The sequence below is a fragment of the Eublepharis macularius genome, chromosome 7, assembly GCF_028583425.1.
Source record: "Eublepharis macularius isolate TG4126 chromosome 7, MPM_Emac_v1.0, whole genome shotgun sequence".
Classification (NCBI taxonomy): Eukaryota; Metazoa; Chordata; class Lepidosauria; order Squamata; family Eublepharidae; genus Eublepharis; species Eublepharis macularius.
The window spans coordinates 94,956,323-94,973,060 of record NC_072796.1 but is presented as its reverse complement, the minus strand read 5'-3'; the positions used below and the strand labels follow the sequence as shown (position 1 = coordinate 94,973,060).

At 39.6% G+C, this 16,738-nt stretch overlaps 1 protein-coding gene across 1 annotated transcript in view; it reads left to right on the top strand.

Annotated features, from left to right (window-relative positions):
- CPA6 (carboxypeptidase A6) overlaps nt 1-16,738 on the top strand; it is a 77,945-nt gene that overhangs the window by 41,466 nt on the left and 19,741 nt on the right. Inside the window, exons 3-8 of the mRNA XM_054985482.1 lie at nt 1,000-1,124; nt 6,027-6,141; nt 6,431-6,532; nt 7,848-7,952; nt 13,861-13,971; nt 14,484-14,574. Coding sequence (XP_054841457.1) covers nt 1,000-1,124; nt 6,027-6,141; nt 6,431-6,532; nt 7,848-7,952; nt 13,861-13,971; nt 14,484-14,574 — 649 coding nt within the window. The remainder of the gene's footprint in view (nt 1-999; nt 1,125-6,026; nt 6,142-6,430; nt 6,533-7,847; nt 7,953-13,860; nt 13,972-14,483; nt 14,575-16,738) is intronic.

Here is a 16,738-nt window from a genome sequence, read left to right as displayed (position 1 = left end):
CCCAGCTGGCCACCGCCTCCAAGAGACCAGACAGGGAAGATGCAGGTGCAGTAGGCGGTCGGTACACCACGCATATTGCCAACCTCTCCTCGGCGTCCAACACTAGGCCCACACAATCAATGCCAGTAATTTTTGGGGTGGGGAGTGGTCTGAAGGAGAAAGACTCCCGAATGAGCAAAGCCACGCCTCCCCCCCGACCACTTGTCCGGGACTGGTGGAGGACCGTATAACCTGGGGGGGCTAGTTCTTTCAAAGCGACCGTCTCGCCCTCCCTCACCCATGTCTCGGTCACGCAAGCCAGGTCCACATTCAATGCTGCAAGATAATCTTGCAGCGTTTTGGTCTTATTATTTATGGACCTGGCATTGCACAGCGCCAGTGTCGGAGAGTGGTTTAATATCCTAGCCCCACAACAGGTATATCTTGGGATGGGACGCAGATTGGAAGGGCACCGAGCCCTACCATGTCTCAATGCCCTTCCCTTCCATAATCTGCTCCCACCACCATACCTCCCGCGTCCCCGGATCACTGGGATCCCCGACCCCAAGCCGGCCTCCTCACCAATGAACATAGTGCTAACCCACCACCCTCACAAAATCAACAGCCCACCAACTATCACAGACTAAGCTATCAAACATACACAAAAAATGTTAAGAGGAAGAATGGGTTAAAAGTATTCCCCTTCAGACAAATCTTAGACATTAACAGGGCAATCCTAAGAAGAGTTACTCCAGTCTAAGTCCACTGAAATCAATGGTCTTAGACTGGAGTAGCTCTGTTTAGGATTGCACTGTAAGAATGATGTTCTGAAACTCGGCTTCTGAGCATTCCTCTGGACACTATGAGTATTCATATGTTATTCACTAATAATTCGGGGATAATAGGTGCTGGGATTATTAAAGTACATAAATACAAGATAACCTTTAAAATATTAATCTCATGGATGTTTCCAATCTAGACTGAATAAATATGAATTACAGGTTGGTTCCTGCACTACAGGTGGATCTGTGGCAGCCAGGCAGCATCTCCTACATATCCAAGGATGCATTTGCTGATGTACGTGTATCAAGGAATACTTCACAAATTCTTCTGCCTTGCCTACAACAAGCAAACATTCAATATACGTAAGCAGAAGTTTTAATTTATGAATCTAGCTGGTGGGTTGTACCATGGGTTTATAACAGTTATATTCCTTTAAAATACATATGCACATATTGTTTATTTCGGTCCCTTTTTAATTGATAGCTTGAGAATACCTAGACTTTGCACAAAATTGTTACTTGAATGGAAGCATGGAAGAGCTCTTACTGGCAGACAGTTTAATTAAATAGTCTCCTTTAGAATGGAGACTCATGTCTCCTCAGTGCACACAGACCTAGTCCATTTGTTGGATAAATGGTAATTATTGCCACTGGTTCTACTGCCTGCTTAATTTGTTCTTGTTCTGAACATTCAAGTATGCTTTAGATGCAAGCACCCACATGCTTTTAAATTATAGACTGGAATACAGTAATCAGACTCCTGTCACCAAGAAGGATAACATAAAACACGTTTCCATTATAGTCAATTCATCTGTTTCTCTCTTTACTTTGTAGGATTTGCACTGTGTCATTCCACATAACTATGTTTTTAAACAATGTGGAATATCTTAAAGCGTTAGCCAGGTTTTTTTTATGGGAGGCAAAAAATAACTTGTATGTCACATAGGGCACGTAGTCACATAAATAAACTTACCTTATTCAGAATTTTAATTTTGGAGATGAACTTGAACACCCATGCCATTCATGTGCCTGCAGCTACTCTTTCAAAATATGACAGATTATTTTAAATAGATCATATAATGCAACATTCTGAATGTGCTTTTTTTACTTGAATCAATTTTATTTATTTATACCCCACCTTTACACATGGTTCAAGGCAGCTTATAATAATAGTTAAAATGAAAATACAACAAGCCTCGTCTCTTCCTCCTCCCCCCCTTAAAAATGCCTACCATTCACCCCTCCCCCTCAAAATCCCTGACAAACAAAGCCTTGCAGCACCTCCTGTAGCGCCAAACCATTTCATTAACTCCAATGCAAATGGAAATAGGCTACGTGCAAAGTGTTCTTAAGAGAAAGCAGCTCAAGCTTTGATCTCATAAGAACATAAGAGAAGCCATGTTGGATCAGGCCAATGGCCCATCCAGTCCAACACGCTGTGTCACACAGTGGCCAAAAACCAGGTGTCCTCAGGAGGTCTGCCAGTGGGGAAGGGACACTAGAAGCCCTCCCACTAAGAATACAGAGCATCACTGCCCTAGACAGAGAGTTCCATCAATACCTTGTGGCTAATAGCCACTGATGGACCTCTGCTCCATACGTTTATCCAATCCCCTCTTGAAGCTGTCTATGCTTGAAGCTGCCACCACCACCTGAGGCAGTGAATTCCATGTGTTAATCACCCTTTGGGTGAAGAAGTACTTCCTTTTATCCATTCTAACCCAACTGCTCAGCAATTTCATTGAGTGCCCACGAGTTCTTGTATTGTGAGAAGGGGAGAAAAATACTTCTTTACCTTCTCTATCCCATGCATAATCTTGTAAACCTCTATCATGTCACTCCTCAGTCGTCATGTCTCCAAGCTAAAGAGCCCCGACTTTAACCTTTCTTCATAGGGGAAGTGTTCCATCCCTTTAATCATTCTAGTTGCCATTTTCTGCACTTTTTCCAGTGCTATAATATTTTTTTGAGGTGTGGTGACCAGAATTGTACACAGTATTCCAAATGAGGCTGTACCATTGATTTACACAGGGGCATTATGATACTAGCTGATTTGTTTTCAATTCCCTTCCTAATAATCCCCAGCATAGCGTTGGCCTTTTTTATTGCTGTCGCAAACTGTATCGACATTTTCAGTGAGTTATCCACCACGACTCCAAGATCTCTCTCTTGGTCAGTCTCCGCCAGTTTGGACCCCATCATTGTGTATTTATATTTGGGATTTTTGGCCCCAATGTGCATAACTTTGCACTTGGCTATGTTGAACCTCATTTGCCATGTTGACGCCCACTCGCCCAGCCTTGACAGATCCCTTTGGAGTGCCTCACAATCCTCCCTGGTTCTCACCACCCTGAACAATTTAGTGCCGTAGCCACTTCACAGCTTACTCCCAACTCCAAATCATTAATGAACAAAAAAAGCACCGGACCCAATACTGAGCCCTGCGGTACCCCACTGCTTACCACTTTCCACTGTGAATATTGCCCATTTATACTCACTCTCTGTTTCCTATTCATTAGCCAGTTTTTGAACCATGAGAGGACTTGTCCTTTTACCCCATGACTATTGAGCTTACTTAGCAGTCTTTGATGAGGAACTTTATCAAAAGCTTTCTGGAAGTCCAGGTAGACAACATCTATTGGTTCCTCCTTGTCCACATGCTTGTTCACTCCCTCAAAGAACTCTAACAGGTTCGTGAGACAAGATCTTCCCTTACAGAACCCATGCTGAGTCTTCCTCAATCTCAGACGCCTAGAAGGCATCTACTGCGCCTGTAACAAATGCTGCCCTTATGTATTCAAACTTCTCTCTTATCTCTGACTGTTAAGGAAAATGGTTATTTTTAAAGATGAAAAATATAACTTGCAAGCTTTTAACAAGACTCTTCTTAATGTTTCTTTGGGAGTATTTATTTGTTTCAAGCATTATAGGAAAATACAGCAAAATATTTAAGAGTGGTCTTGATTGTAAATAAAATTATTTATTTTGGAAATTTCTATCCCATACTACTCACCCCATGCTGGCTCTTGAGGCTTCTTACAAGATATTGTATATAATTACAACATAAAAATTAATAAAAATGACCAGCAAGTACAAATCCAAAATGCCTGGCTAAATAAATTAAGAATCAAAAGCTTAAAACCAGGTGAAATTCTGCAATGAGGCTGCCATGATTGAGAAGCCCTCCCCATTTTATTGCTTATTGAGGTAACATCATTCATACATTATATCTTAGTTGAAAAATAAAAATTCTACAGTAGTGAATAGATACAAGGGGAGGGATTCATAAAATATTGTTTGGGAAATTGGGGCGGTATGGTAATAGGGCTGCAAAAAGTGACCATTTCTGTGCCTACTATACAGCTCTCCAAGACCCAACCTGTTCTCAAGAGCAGACTCTACTGCTGCAATTTTTAAGCATCTCAGTACAAACGTGAAGACTAGAAACTCACTATTGATTCCTACAATCCCCTTACATTAAGCTGAACCCTGTGATTCCGTTCTGCTAAGCCTTTCTCTGATGATGACAGACTTCATCTGATAGAAATTCCGTCTAACTGTCTGGGTCCAAAGGAAAATCCAAAACCAAAAAAGTATAATGTATTTTATTAAGACTGCAAAATGATACAGAATAGTGTGTAAACCTTCAGGTTCTACAGCACTCTGCATCAGGCTGGATGTCAACATGCAAAAACAGGAAGGGAAAATAATTCAGGCCATGACCTTGACAGTCTTTTGTGTGCTGCTGTTTAGAATATTATGCAAACTTAGGAGGTGCTAGAATGATGTCAGCTTTCACACCTGGGCCTTGTGGGGAGAAGGATAAAGTTGGTATCACATACATTTTTGTTTCTGATGGAGGAAACCTTGATGGAAGGGAAGTCATCCTATTCAGCCATTCATTTAAAAATAAAAGCTGTGGTATTGACAGATTGGTTCGATCCTGGGCTGGATGATAATGTCTGTTGTTTATTGTAGAAGAGCAGCTATACAGTAAGTGAAGATCACTGCAGGCAACAATTTCTTGCTCATTTCAATAACTTCTGAGTAGACATTTAATAAAGCAAATGCTCACTGCAAATTTGTGTATTTGGCACCACAGTCTCTCGACTCTGGCACCCACATAGCTGTCTGCATCACAATATCATAATGTTGTGCTTTCTAAAATTGCGCAGTTGTCACTGTTTATATATCTCATCATAAACAGCAATGCACGAGTGTTGGGATTAAATTATTGGCAATAATAGCTAGATTTAGTACTTGAGGAGAGAAATTAGATGTTACTGAGTTAAAGCTCACTTGCTTTTTTCATTTAAAAAAAAGATAGTTCAAAATATGTTTTCACAGTTAAGAAAAATAATTTCCTACCATTAGTACTATAAGAGAGGAAAGGTGGCATGGTATAGCCTGATCTCATCAGATATCAGAAGCTAAGCAGGGTTGGTACTTGGATGGATAACCCGCCCTGAGGGTGCCCCAAAGGAAGACTCTGCAGAGAAAGGCACTGGCATACCACCTCTGCTTCTCACTTTCCTTGAAAGCCCCTTGCTGGTGTCACCTTAAGTCAATTATGACTTGACTGTTCACGTACACACAGTACTATAACCCTTCTTAGAAATGTGGTTGCAAAACAGGATGCAGCAATAAAACTAAGAATACCCAACTCTTTCATATGAACATACTCTAAATACAAATGGACCAGCAGGATTTGAGTCCAGTGCCTCCTGAGAGACCAACAAGAGTTTCAAGGTATAAGGTTTCGAGAGTCAAAGCTCTATTCTTCAGATACTAATAGGAAACTCCTTGGGTATGACTCAAGAGAGCTTATACCCTGAAAATTTTTTTGGTCTCTAAGGTGATACTGGACTCAAATCCTACTGTTCTACTGCAGACAAATGCAGTTACCTACATGAAACTAAATAGAGATAATAAATCAGAATATCCTTTTTAACAATGGCTGATTTGTTTACATTATGTTCTTTTATTCACTTAAGAACAAGCTTCCAGCGTTTTTCCAAGTACTGTTATATTTCAAATCAACAGGCTTCCTTGACAGTATGTTACAATGTACCAGAATGTTCACATAACCAACTCAAGCAAGTTTGTTCCACTAATATAAAAAGGATCTAACCCTTTTCAGAACAATGCTACTTTAGGCAGGGAAGCTGTGTTAAAACAAGATGACAGAATAAGATTTTTTTTTCTGTATCTATGAACTATTTACTATGTGTTGTATTTATTCAAGTTGATTTCTTTTGAATGCAGAGTCCTTATATCTGATCTACAAAAAACAGTTGAAAAACAAAGCAGTTTGAGGCTATCCAGAAATCGTAGATCATTACCAGGATACAGCTATGAAATATATCATTCATTGGAAGAAGTATGTAACACTCAGATGCTTCCTTGTATGTTTGCAAGTGTTCGTTTGTTCCCAGGAATAAAAAGGTGCCTGCAAAATAGCAAATTTATATTGCTGTTTTGATGAGAACCTTGGAAAAAAGGCTTTAAACACAAATAGTGGAACTATGAAAAATTGCCTAAGGTCTTTCTTGCTTCTGACATAGTGTGTTAATATTTTATTAGTATTTATATTGTATTTCATGTTTGATTCATGAATATTTCTGCTAAAAGAAAATTATTAAAATTTCCTTTTCTTTTTTAAATTTCAGATTCAAAGTTGGATGTACCATCTGAATAAAACTCATTCAGATCTTGTTCACATGTTCTCTGTTGGGAAGTCATATGAAGGAAGGCCACTTTTTGTGCTAAAGGTAAAGTTTACTTAATATATTGTTAGTTAGATCAACAGGAATTGTGAAAGGTCAGGGGGCTGCCTGCCTAGAAACAAGCTTAAAAATACAGTCCTGTCTATGATAGAAAAATACTAAATCAACATCTATTTCTTTAAGTACTATCATGTATCTTTCCATAGGCTGGAGAGGACTCCTTAGGCTGGAGGGTGTTCCTCCATGACACTGTGCCCAGCATCCAAAGAACTGGGAAACTACGTAGTTCCTAAAGTGGCTTTAAACTTCTCTCCATTCCAACAGCAACTCCCATGCTGCATAGCAAACTGTTTTAGGAACTGAGGGAATTTCAAAGCCAGTGATATGACAAATGATTGTCATCAGGGTTATGCAATTTGGTATTCCCAAGCTGACTATATACCCGAATAATACCTTTTTGGTATTATTCTGGTATGTCTGGATATATCAGGCATATTCAGATAAACCAGTATATTCATTTCCCAATAATCCAGATATATTTGGGAATGTCCAGGGTTCACATTTTAAAAGTGGCGGCAGCTTGTTTTCTCCAGGCTTCCGAGGCAACAAGAGGAGGGAGGCAGCATTACTGTCCATATGTGTGTTTGTGTGTCAGTGTTTCTTGCTTGCCATTGCCAGGTCTGGGTTTGCTGCCTTTACTGTCTTGCTAGGTTGGATGCTAAGATTCTCTGGTTTGGTGTTGGCTCTGCTGAGGTTCACTGATTTGGCATTGGTTCTGTTGGGCTTTGTTGGTTGTGTTTGTAATGGAAGGCTTTTTGTCATGGGTTGCTGTTGTGTGTTTAACTAAGGCTTTCTAAGTCCTGGAGAAAGCCTTGGATTCTTCCCCCATAAGAAACAATGGGGAGTGGATGGGGCAGCTTGTTCAGGGGCCTGTATAATTGGATCCTTCTGTACAATTCACTTAAAACTTGGGGGGGGGGTGTCTTTAGTGGAAAGGCAGGACTAGGTCCCCTGGAATATTGGTGTAGTTTGTTTGAAAAATGGCTCCTCTAGCCCCCTGAAAAGATCCAAGCTGAATATATTTGGAATTCCAAATCAAATCCAAATGCTAATACTATACCAATTTTTTGACCCAAATATTGGGAATATTGAATATATATGGTATTCTGGGTACCTGACTCTAAAAAAAAAACCCTGATTTTTTTTTTTTAGTGCACACTCTTAATTATCAAGTGTTCAAGGGCAAAAAGTAGGGGGAAATTCTACTGGGTTACCACAAGCCCTTTGTATGATCCTAAGCAGCTCCTTGCATCCTGACTTAACATTTCTTATCCTTACATATGCATATTTGCTGCTGCAGCTAGGCAAAAGATCACGGGTTTACAAGAAAGCTGTCTGGATGGACTGTGGAATCCATGCAAGAGAATGGATTGGCCCAGCCTTTTGCCAGTGGTTTGTGAAAGAAGTAAGTATTTACTTCACAACAGTATTTCAAGCTTAAGAAACTTTCTCTCCAATATACAGGTCATTCTTCCAGGACAGAAATACTCTCCATTTCGGTGTCCATTTGTAATAGTTCACTAGAGCTTAAGCATTTTTATTGGTCAGCAGCAAGCTGAAGTTGAAATGCTCTCAAATCTCACAGTCTTTTGAGAAAGTAATACCAATAGCAGTAGTGCCGGTAAATCTGCTGTCACTTACATAGATAAGACTGAAATGGACCCATTCATCCCATGGTACAACACAGTTCCACTGTCATAGTGGCTGGCTGATTTCTTGACCCAGTACTTCTTGGTGATATTTGGATTAAAGACAAATCAGAGAGAGCGGTATACTGCAGAGACTGCAAAAGCATAAATTACTCTCAATTCTGAATCCCTTTTTTTAATGTGCTGGCTTGCAGGTGGGGGAATAGACAGACACTAATAAAAATGTTTGCTTTTCTGCCTGCAAATTTTCCACAAAATTCTCTTTTCTAAGCAACATTTATTTAATTTATTGTGCCTACATAGTTTTCTGAATTAGTTTCTAAAATTAGGATAATGGAGGACAGGTCTACCAATGTTTATTACTTATAGGTGGGAAGTGCTAGGATATTCTTCTACAGAAGAACTTCAAAGAGAGAATCCAGTGAGAAATTGCTGAATTAACATTCATTCAGAAGCTTAATGCTATCTCTCATCCAGGTCTCAATAAGGATCTAGCATTTCTCACTCACTATAGATGCTAATTTCTTGGCACATCTCACCCCTTACAGATGTTAATTAGTTCAACCACATCACTATACTTTTCTACTTGGATCTGCATATTGTGCATCTGCATATCATGGTTTACCATGCACTAGACCTAACTGAGGTGAATGTTACTTTGCTGAATTGTCTGGAGTAGCCATGTCCACTCTGCATGGATTTATTTACTCTTTTCATTGGACATTGTTATAAATCTCCTTCCATACATACACACAACTTTCTGTTGCCTGCAGCTTTGAGTACAAATATTTTTTGTGTAATGAACACTTCATGCATCTGATGCATGATGTGTTGATGCATGATACATGATTCGTCTGTCTCATGAAAGCTTATGCTGGAACAAATTTTGTTAGTATTTGAGGAAAAACTGGACTTCAGTTTTGTCCTGCTGCTACTAACTCATACCTATCTGGAATTATCATGTAAAATGAAATGATAGTTTAGGTGGACCTTTAGTTTGTTATTGCATGACAGGTCTTAAATTCTTAACAAAGGAGGTAACTATGCTGCACAGAAGTTCTAGCATCCTATCCTGAGACTTAAGTGTTGACCAAAGGAAAAGTCCATGAGTTTACTGTACAGATTGGACCCTTATGCATTCCTATTCCTATTCTTGTGTTTGATTGGGCCCCATATGTACTTTTATCTTGCCAGATGTTACTGGTTTCCAGTACTGTGCCTTAGCACAAGCTGCCTTGTAGGTATACACAATGTACATTTTTCTAAATAATGGAAACTATTGAGAGGACCTTAGAAGGTCTAAATGCAAGTACCCAAATCTTTCAGATGCTATTGTCTTGATTCATTACTTGTCCCCATGGTGTTGAGTATCTGTAGCATTTATCATTTATCCTTGACTCTGGAGAATCAAGACAATTATGAACAGAAGCAGATTACTGGCTGTTGTGGAGTTTGTCCTGGTAAAACTTTCTTGGAGAAATATGCAGTGAATGGATTTTGTTACATGGAAAATCTGGAACATTTAAATGATAATATTGTTCTAAATCTGATTTAGTAAAGACAATCTAAGAGAGCGGAGATGTGGCTTAATTAGATTGTATTTCCTAGACCCATTTGTTTTAATGGTCAAATAGGTTAGTGTACCTTTACTGATTATGTACTATTCATTGCAGGTAGTGAAACAGATCCCATATGTTAATCTTAAGTGTGCTGTGTGTGGAAGTTTCTAGTGAAAGAGATGGGGAGGAGGTGGACTGCCTTTTACACTTCTTGTCAATCAATAGATTATTCTGCAAGTTCTTAAAAGACAAGAATGTAATACCAGGCTATCACCACACAGAGGCATAATGCACACTCTTTTGTAACTAGCTATAGAAATTGCGCATGATTTTCTGTGTCTTTGAGGCCACTGTTTTAAAAATTATTTAACATGATATAAATTCAGTGGGTCCATTATGCTTTGTTTTTAGTTCCAGCTGTCATAAATTTTGGGATAAAAAATGGAATTTAATTCAGAATAACCAACACAGATAGTTGCATGAGACAACAAACATAATGGTGGGGGTAAAGATTATCACTACAGCCCCTTGTGAAGTGCAGAGGAAATTTTCCAGTGGCAATCACCAGACCTGATTCCTGCGTTATTATTAATCAGCAGAACATAGATACTTCTGAATTCATTAAGGTTTTAACTAACAAATGGAAATTGTTCGAAGGTAAAATATACAAAGCCATACACAGCCAATCCCACATTTTTTATTCAAGTTTTATGTTCAGATCCATAATATTGTCTGAAGCTTGTTAACAATGGTAATAATGTAACCACACATTTGAGAATACTGCAACTGTACGAGTGAGGATAATATCTTCTCTTTCTGGTAGAATCATTGCCCTCTCTCCTGCAGAGAAGCAGCAGAATTAAAGTCCGTGTGTTGATTTTATTGATTGAAGTTACTATACAAGTGACAACTAATATGTTCAAGCTGATTAGTATTTGATAATTATGTTTAAATTTCTTACGGTAAATGCAGTTAGATAACTATGAACATGATGTTCATTTGTAAGAAATGCTGTATTTGCTGGCACTACTGATGCAAAAGCTTTATACTGAAATCCAGCAAAATATAAAGTAGATTGCTTACAGTGCAATCTTTAAAGAACCCATTGACTTCAGTGGATTACAGCACAAACCTGAGAGGGGGAGCCGAACGCACTCAGGGAGCCAACTAAGAATTACACTGGCATATCCTGGACTTATGCCCGTGTAAACCACCCCGCCATGGCTGCACCCTGCTGCAGTGCTGCTCTGCTCCTCCACCACTGCTTGGGCACGGCAGCTGAACACCAGTGAAAGTGCAGCATATGTCCCTGCCACAGTGGCCAAGGAGTTGGGTTGGGAGGCGGGGCACAAGTTAGTTGGCTCCCTAAGTCATTTCAGGCCTGGGAACACCCCACCATGGAAAGTTACTCTATGAAAAAGGTGTAACCCATAGGCACCCATTCTACGGGAAAACCCCAAATGCTGGTGGGGTTGCCAGGAGAGCAGCGGGGCAGATGCTCTCAGCAGCAGCCACGCCACGCCTTGCTGGACTCGGCCACTGGGGCGACTCTCCTGCCAAAGTCCTTAGGGTGAGAATGATCAGCACCACAGTTATGTCCACGGATGACTGCTGTAACGGGCCTCAGGATTGTAAAGGTGTAACTCTGTTTAAGAGTTCATAGCTAATTAGTTCTGCAAGCTGTTTTCAAAAATAGGGTGCAGTACTGAAAAATATGAGGAGGAGGGAAAGTTCCTCTGAAACTTCCTCTGTGTCTTTATATCCCGGTCAGAATGTGGGAGGTGTATTGCAAAGAAGTAAAATAGGATGTAAAGGTACAATGTGAAATATAATTAGCTTGATTAGAGCAGGGGAGGAAATGTAAATTGGCATCTATAGTGAGATGTTCTGAATTTGTGAATGAACTCAATTTCAGCAATCTCAGAACAATGGACCTCAAATTTAAAACAATGAACAAGGGAGCTTGACTCTCCAAAGCTAATACCCAGGAAATCTCGTTGGTCTTTAAGGTGCTACTGGACTTCTACCATTGTTCATCGACAGTAGGGCAACACAGCTGTCTACCTGAAATTACTACTGTGTAATGTGTGAAGCAATCTTGGAAGCTAAACAGGGATTGGACCAGAGGTAGCATTTCTGGCTTGGGACTTTTTGACCACAGCATCACCACTGAACAAGTTGCCTGCTTATCCACTAGACCATACTCTGAGGAAGAGTATGCTCACTGCCTGTTGCAATACAATAAAATAATAGAACTTTATTGCTCTGGGATTGGACCTGAGGCAGCATTTATGGTCAGGTCCTTTTTAACAATATTACTACCACAGTGGTGCTGCCCCTCTGTATGGAGCTCTGGCCACTAGTTCAGGGAATATTTTGGTTGGATGGAGAACTGTGTGTTTCTGTATTATAGCATTGGGGATGATAAGTGCTCTTGAGAATGTGGCAATGTTGAGAACATGGCAAAAATTTTAATGTTGGGGGATACTGGAACTGTGGCAAAAATTCTGATCAACATTTGAACTTCCCTTGTTCAAATGCCCATTTGTTGTTGAGTTGGTCCTCTTGATTGCCTGAAAGATTTGCTTGTAAGCAGTATTGCCAGGCCCGCACTTCTGTATCTGTACAGATGCTGTATTCAGCATCAATAAGTGCTCATCACATATGCCTGGTTACTGTTCTCCAAATCACAATGGGATGTCTCTTTTAAAAGCACTTAAGTTAGGTTTTGAGTACTATTTTTGTACCTATGTAATAAGCAACATTCCTCCCCCACCCCGCCCCGTGTGTGTATCTTTGTGGCTAAGAAAACTTTAATCAGTATCAAGTTCCTATTCGCAGAGCTACATTCCCCCAAACTAATACAATAAGGGTGCAGCGTTCCAGGGGGGTCTGTGCTTTCACCATATCTTTTTAACATGTGAGGCTGCTGAGTGAAATTTTTTGAAGTCTGTGGGTTATAGTACTGCGATGCTCTATGCAAAGACAACTTGAAAGCTTCTATTGGCATAAAATGGGGCATCTTTTGGCTGGAGAGAGTTGATTTTCACAGTTTATACCAATTTTTTTCTTATTCTCTGTGTTTATTGTTTATTATGTTATGGTGTATAGTTTATATTTTAAATAAAGAAAAATTTAGAAGTGAAATATCTTCACTGGTTGCTTTTCTGTCATACTCAACTCAAGTAGCTGAATTAAAGCCCTTCATGACCTGGGACCTCTAATTAAAGGACCACCTCTCCCTGTATACAACTGTGTGCCACACAACTGCATATTTTTGCTCTCCCATCCTTCAGGGAAGTTTTTCAGCCCATTCATATATCTTTTTACCCGTAGACTAAATAGTTTTCTGCTAAAGGCCAGGAGTCTATTTGTCTTGCCAGCCTTTTGGAAAGCATGAAAGAAGGATTTGTTGAAGAGGACTTCTGGTTAAAATTACAGTAGATGGAGTTCTCATGGTTTGTTTTATTGTAGTCATACCCAGTTATAATGGGCTTTTCAATTGTTTGCTGTAATTTGTTTCTAGTTGACTGTTTTTATGTAGTGGTATTATTTATGTGAGCTTCTTTGCCCCCTCCTTTTGGGAGGAAAGTAGAATACAAGTTGTTAATAAATAAACCAGAGTTCTTTGAATAGGATCTCCCACAATTTTTAAAGATAATTATCAGAGGTTACTTTGCAAACAAAAGAATTGCTGAGGAAAGGAGTGCTTTACCCTTCCCTCTCATGCATTTGCCTTAATTTTAATAGTCCCCTAAAGGTATAATCAGATTAGGTACAAGAGTATTACCTGTCTTTTCATCCAACCGAGTTGATATTTTAATTGTGGAAATGGCATGGAAAGAAAAAGGCTAAGTAGTTTCTTCTATAGTGTCTTTTCCTTCAAAGATACATCTCAGATCCTCCTTTTGCTATTCCTGTTTTAATTCAATCTACTGACATCTGATGGAGCAGGAGGACAAAGCAGCTTGAACCACATTGAGGGTAAACCCACAAAGTCTTTAGATAATAACTTACTGGAGATACAAACAGTGTATATAGTCATGTGAATAGCACAAAATCTTTTAAAGATTTTTAAATACTTCTTTTTTATGTTAATTCCCAGGTTCTCCAGACGTATCAAACTGACCCAGCCATGAAAAGAATGCTAAATCAACTATATTTCTACATAATGCCTGTTTTTAATGTGGATGGATACCAGTTTAGCTGGACCCAAGTAAGTAATTAAAGTATTAGTGTGCTTTAAGTGAAGATTTATATAACTCACAGTGGAATCCTAAGAACGTTTTTGGGAGTAAGTCCCATTGAATAGACTTTAGTAGGATCTAAGTAGACCTGCTTAGGATGGTACTGCTATAGTGCCAGCCTAAGTAGAGTCTATTAGACTAAGTAGGCTTACAAAGGTGTAATGCAGCTTAAGTTGGCATTGTAAGAGAGTAATCCTAAGGAGGTATACTAATCAGTTCTATTCAATGAGGCTTACTCCCCAGAAAGTGTTTTTGGGATTGTACTGCTAGTTCAATATTTTAGGGGTGTGTGTGTGTGTGTGTGTGTGTGTGTGTGTGTGTGTGTGTGTGTGTGTGTGTGTGAGAGAGAGAGAGAGAGAGAGAGAGAGAGAGAGAGAGAGAGAGACTTAATGGAATATATTTAGAAGGATCCATTTAATGTTTGTGATGCTGTCTTACTTCCCTGTATGTTGTTTTTCATTCTCTAAAAAATTATGTCTAGGATCGATTTTGGAGAAAAACAAGATCAAAGAATTCAAGGTTCCACTGCCATGGTGTAGATGCTAATCGTAACTGGAAAGTGAAATGGTGTGGTAAGTCTAGAAATAGCCTGAATTTGAATAGTATGCAGTGTAACCACTTTATTATCCAGAGAACTGAATAGCTGTGAAATTATAGAGAATGTGGCCTGGAGATATGATTATTCCAGTGGAATTATGCCACAATTAGGAATATATCTTTTTGTTTGGTTTCACTTTTGCGGGTTCCTCCCCCCACTTTCTGCCTCTCATTAGCTGGCTGTGGTTTATTCTACCATCTGCCACTTGGCCTCTGTTCCCTTTGAGGCTGTCACTATGGGGGCTTCACAGGATAAATATAATAAAAGAGGTCTCCCATATTTGAAAACAGCAGCAGTTCTTATACAATAATAAATTCCAATTTTCATACAAGTAAATAATATAAAAATGATGTGCATGACAAATTGCATGTCATGAGCCTTTTCAGTATAGTGCTATAGTATCCCTAGCACTATATAGTACTGCTACGACTATAGTACTATGCATATTTGCCCCCAGACTCACCTTGCCCACTGAAGAACTCTGAAGTTTGACTAGTGCCATGAGTTCCACACCCTGGATGTGACTCAGGGCAACACAATATTTATATTATGACCGAAATAAACTAATAAGCAGACCCAGCTTCTTCCTTGCTGCTGCCACATTATTTATTTATTTAGAACATTTTTATGCCACATCATCAGCATTCTGCTCAAGTCTAGCTTCCAAGGAAAAGCACTGTAAAAATCATCATAAGTTACCAATACCAAAATAAAATAAGCAGTGTTAAAAACAAGTCACAAGGGACATAAAAACAGCATAAAGATATCCATAAAACCTCAGATCAGCGCCAGATCACAAAAGAGTTAAAAAGATGAAACCCCTCAGTAAAAACTCTGGATGAACATAAATGTTTTGGCCTGGTGCCAGGCAAGATTCAAAGAGAAGCGTATTCCCAATCAAAGTGCCACTGCTGAAAAAGCCATGTTTTGGGTTGCCACTTGCCACCTGTCTTACCTTTGAAAGCCAGGCACAGAGAGCTGGACTTGGGAGGCAAATCTTAACTGGCAGGCTAAACAACATGAGAGGAGGCAGTCCTTCAGGTATCCTTGTCCCAAGCCAATTAAGGCCTTAAAGGAAAGAACCAGCATTTTGAATTGTGTCTGGAAACAGCTGGGAAGAGATGAACAGCCAGTGCAAATCTTTCACTACCGGGTTGATACATCACAGGAGTGATATCCAAACCCTGACATACTAGCCCCTGACAATAGCCTGGCCACCACATTTTGGACCTCTTCAAGTTTCTGGACCATTTTCAAAGGCACCCCCATAGAGAAGCCCCAAAGGCAGCCTCATTACAGTATTCTAACCCGAATATAACAGAACAAGGAAAACCATGGTCAGGTCATGTTTTTTGAGGAATAGCCATACCTAGCATTTCAGCCAAACCTAATAAAATGTCTGATAATGGCCTGTTGTTTTATATTGTTATATTATTTTAATTTTAAGCCACCTCAAGCAGAAAAGGTGACATAGGAATATAAATAAATAAATAGTGCTATATGCCACAGAGGAGTCCTGAACCTCCACCCATAGGCCTACATCCATTAGCACTCCCAAGCTATGCATTTCTTCCTTTAGGAAGAATGCAACTCCTTCCACAATAGGCTGACTGACTCCACAACTTTCCAGCAGTTTCTCCATTGACCAACAGCATGTCAGTCTAGTCTAGGTTCAGCTTCAGTTTATTGGCCCTCATCCATCCAGTTAGCTCTTTCAGGACGTCCACAAACTCACTTGACTCAGCTGTTCAGGAGAAGTAGAGCTGAGTATCACCCACGGCACCTCATTCCAAATCCCCAAATGATCTCTCGCAGCCGCTTAATGTAAATGTTAAACAGCATGGTGTGGAAAACTGTGTATTGAATGTACTTTGTTTCTGGCCTGCTTTGTTTATTTGATCCTCCATTGCAAAAAGCAGAAAACATTTTAGCAAATATATTTTTAATCCTAAAAGCGCAACCTTTTTAAATCTAAAGAATAAATTCATGTCTGGGATTTTTTTAAAAAACAAATGTATTACTTTTAAATATATATTGGGTGGATTGGTCATTAAGGCCACCAGGTAAAGTCCCAGTGGGGCAATGACTTCGGGACTCTGCCCCCTGCCAAGAACTGGGAGGAGTGGAGGAAAGCTGGG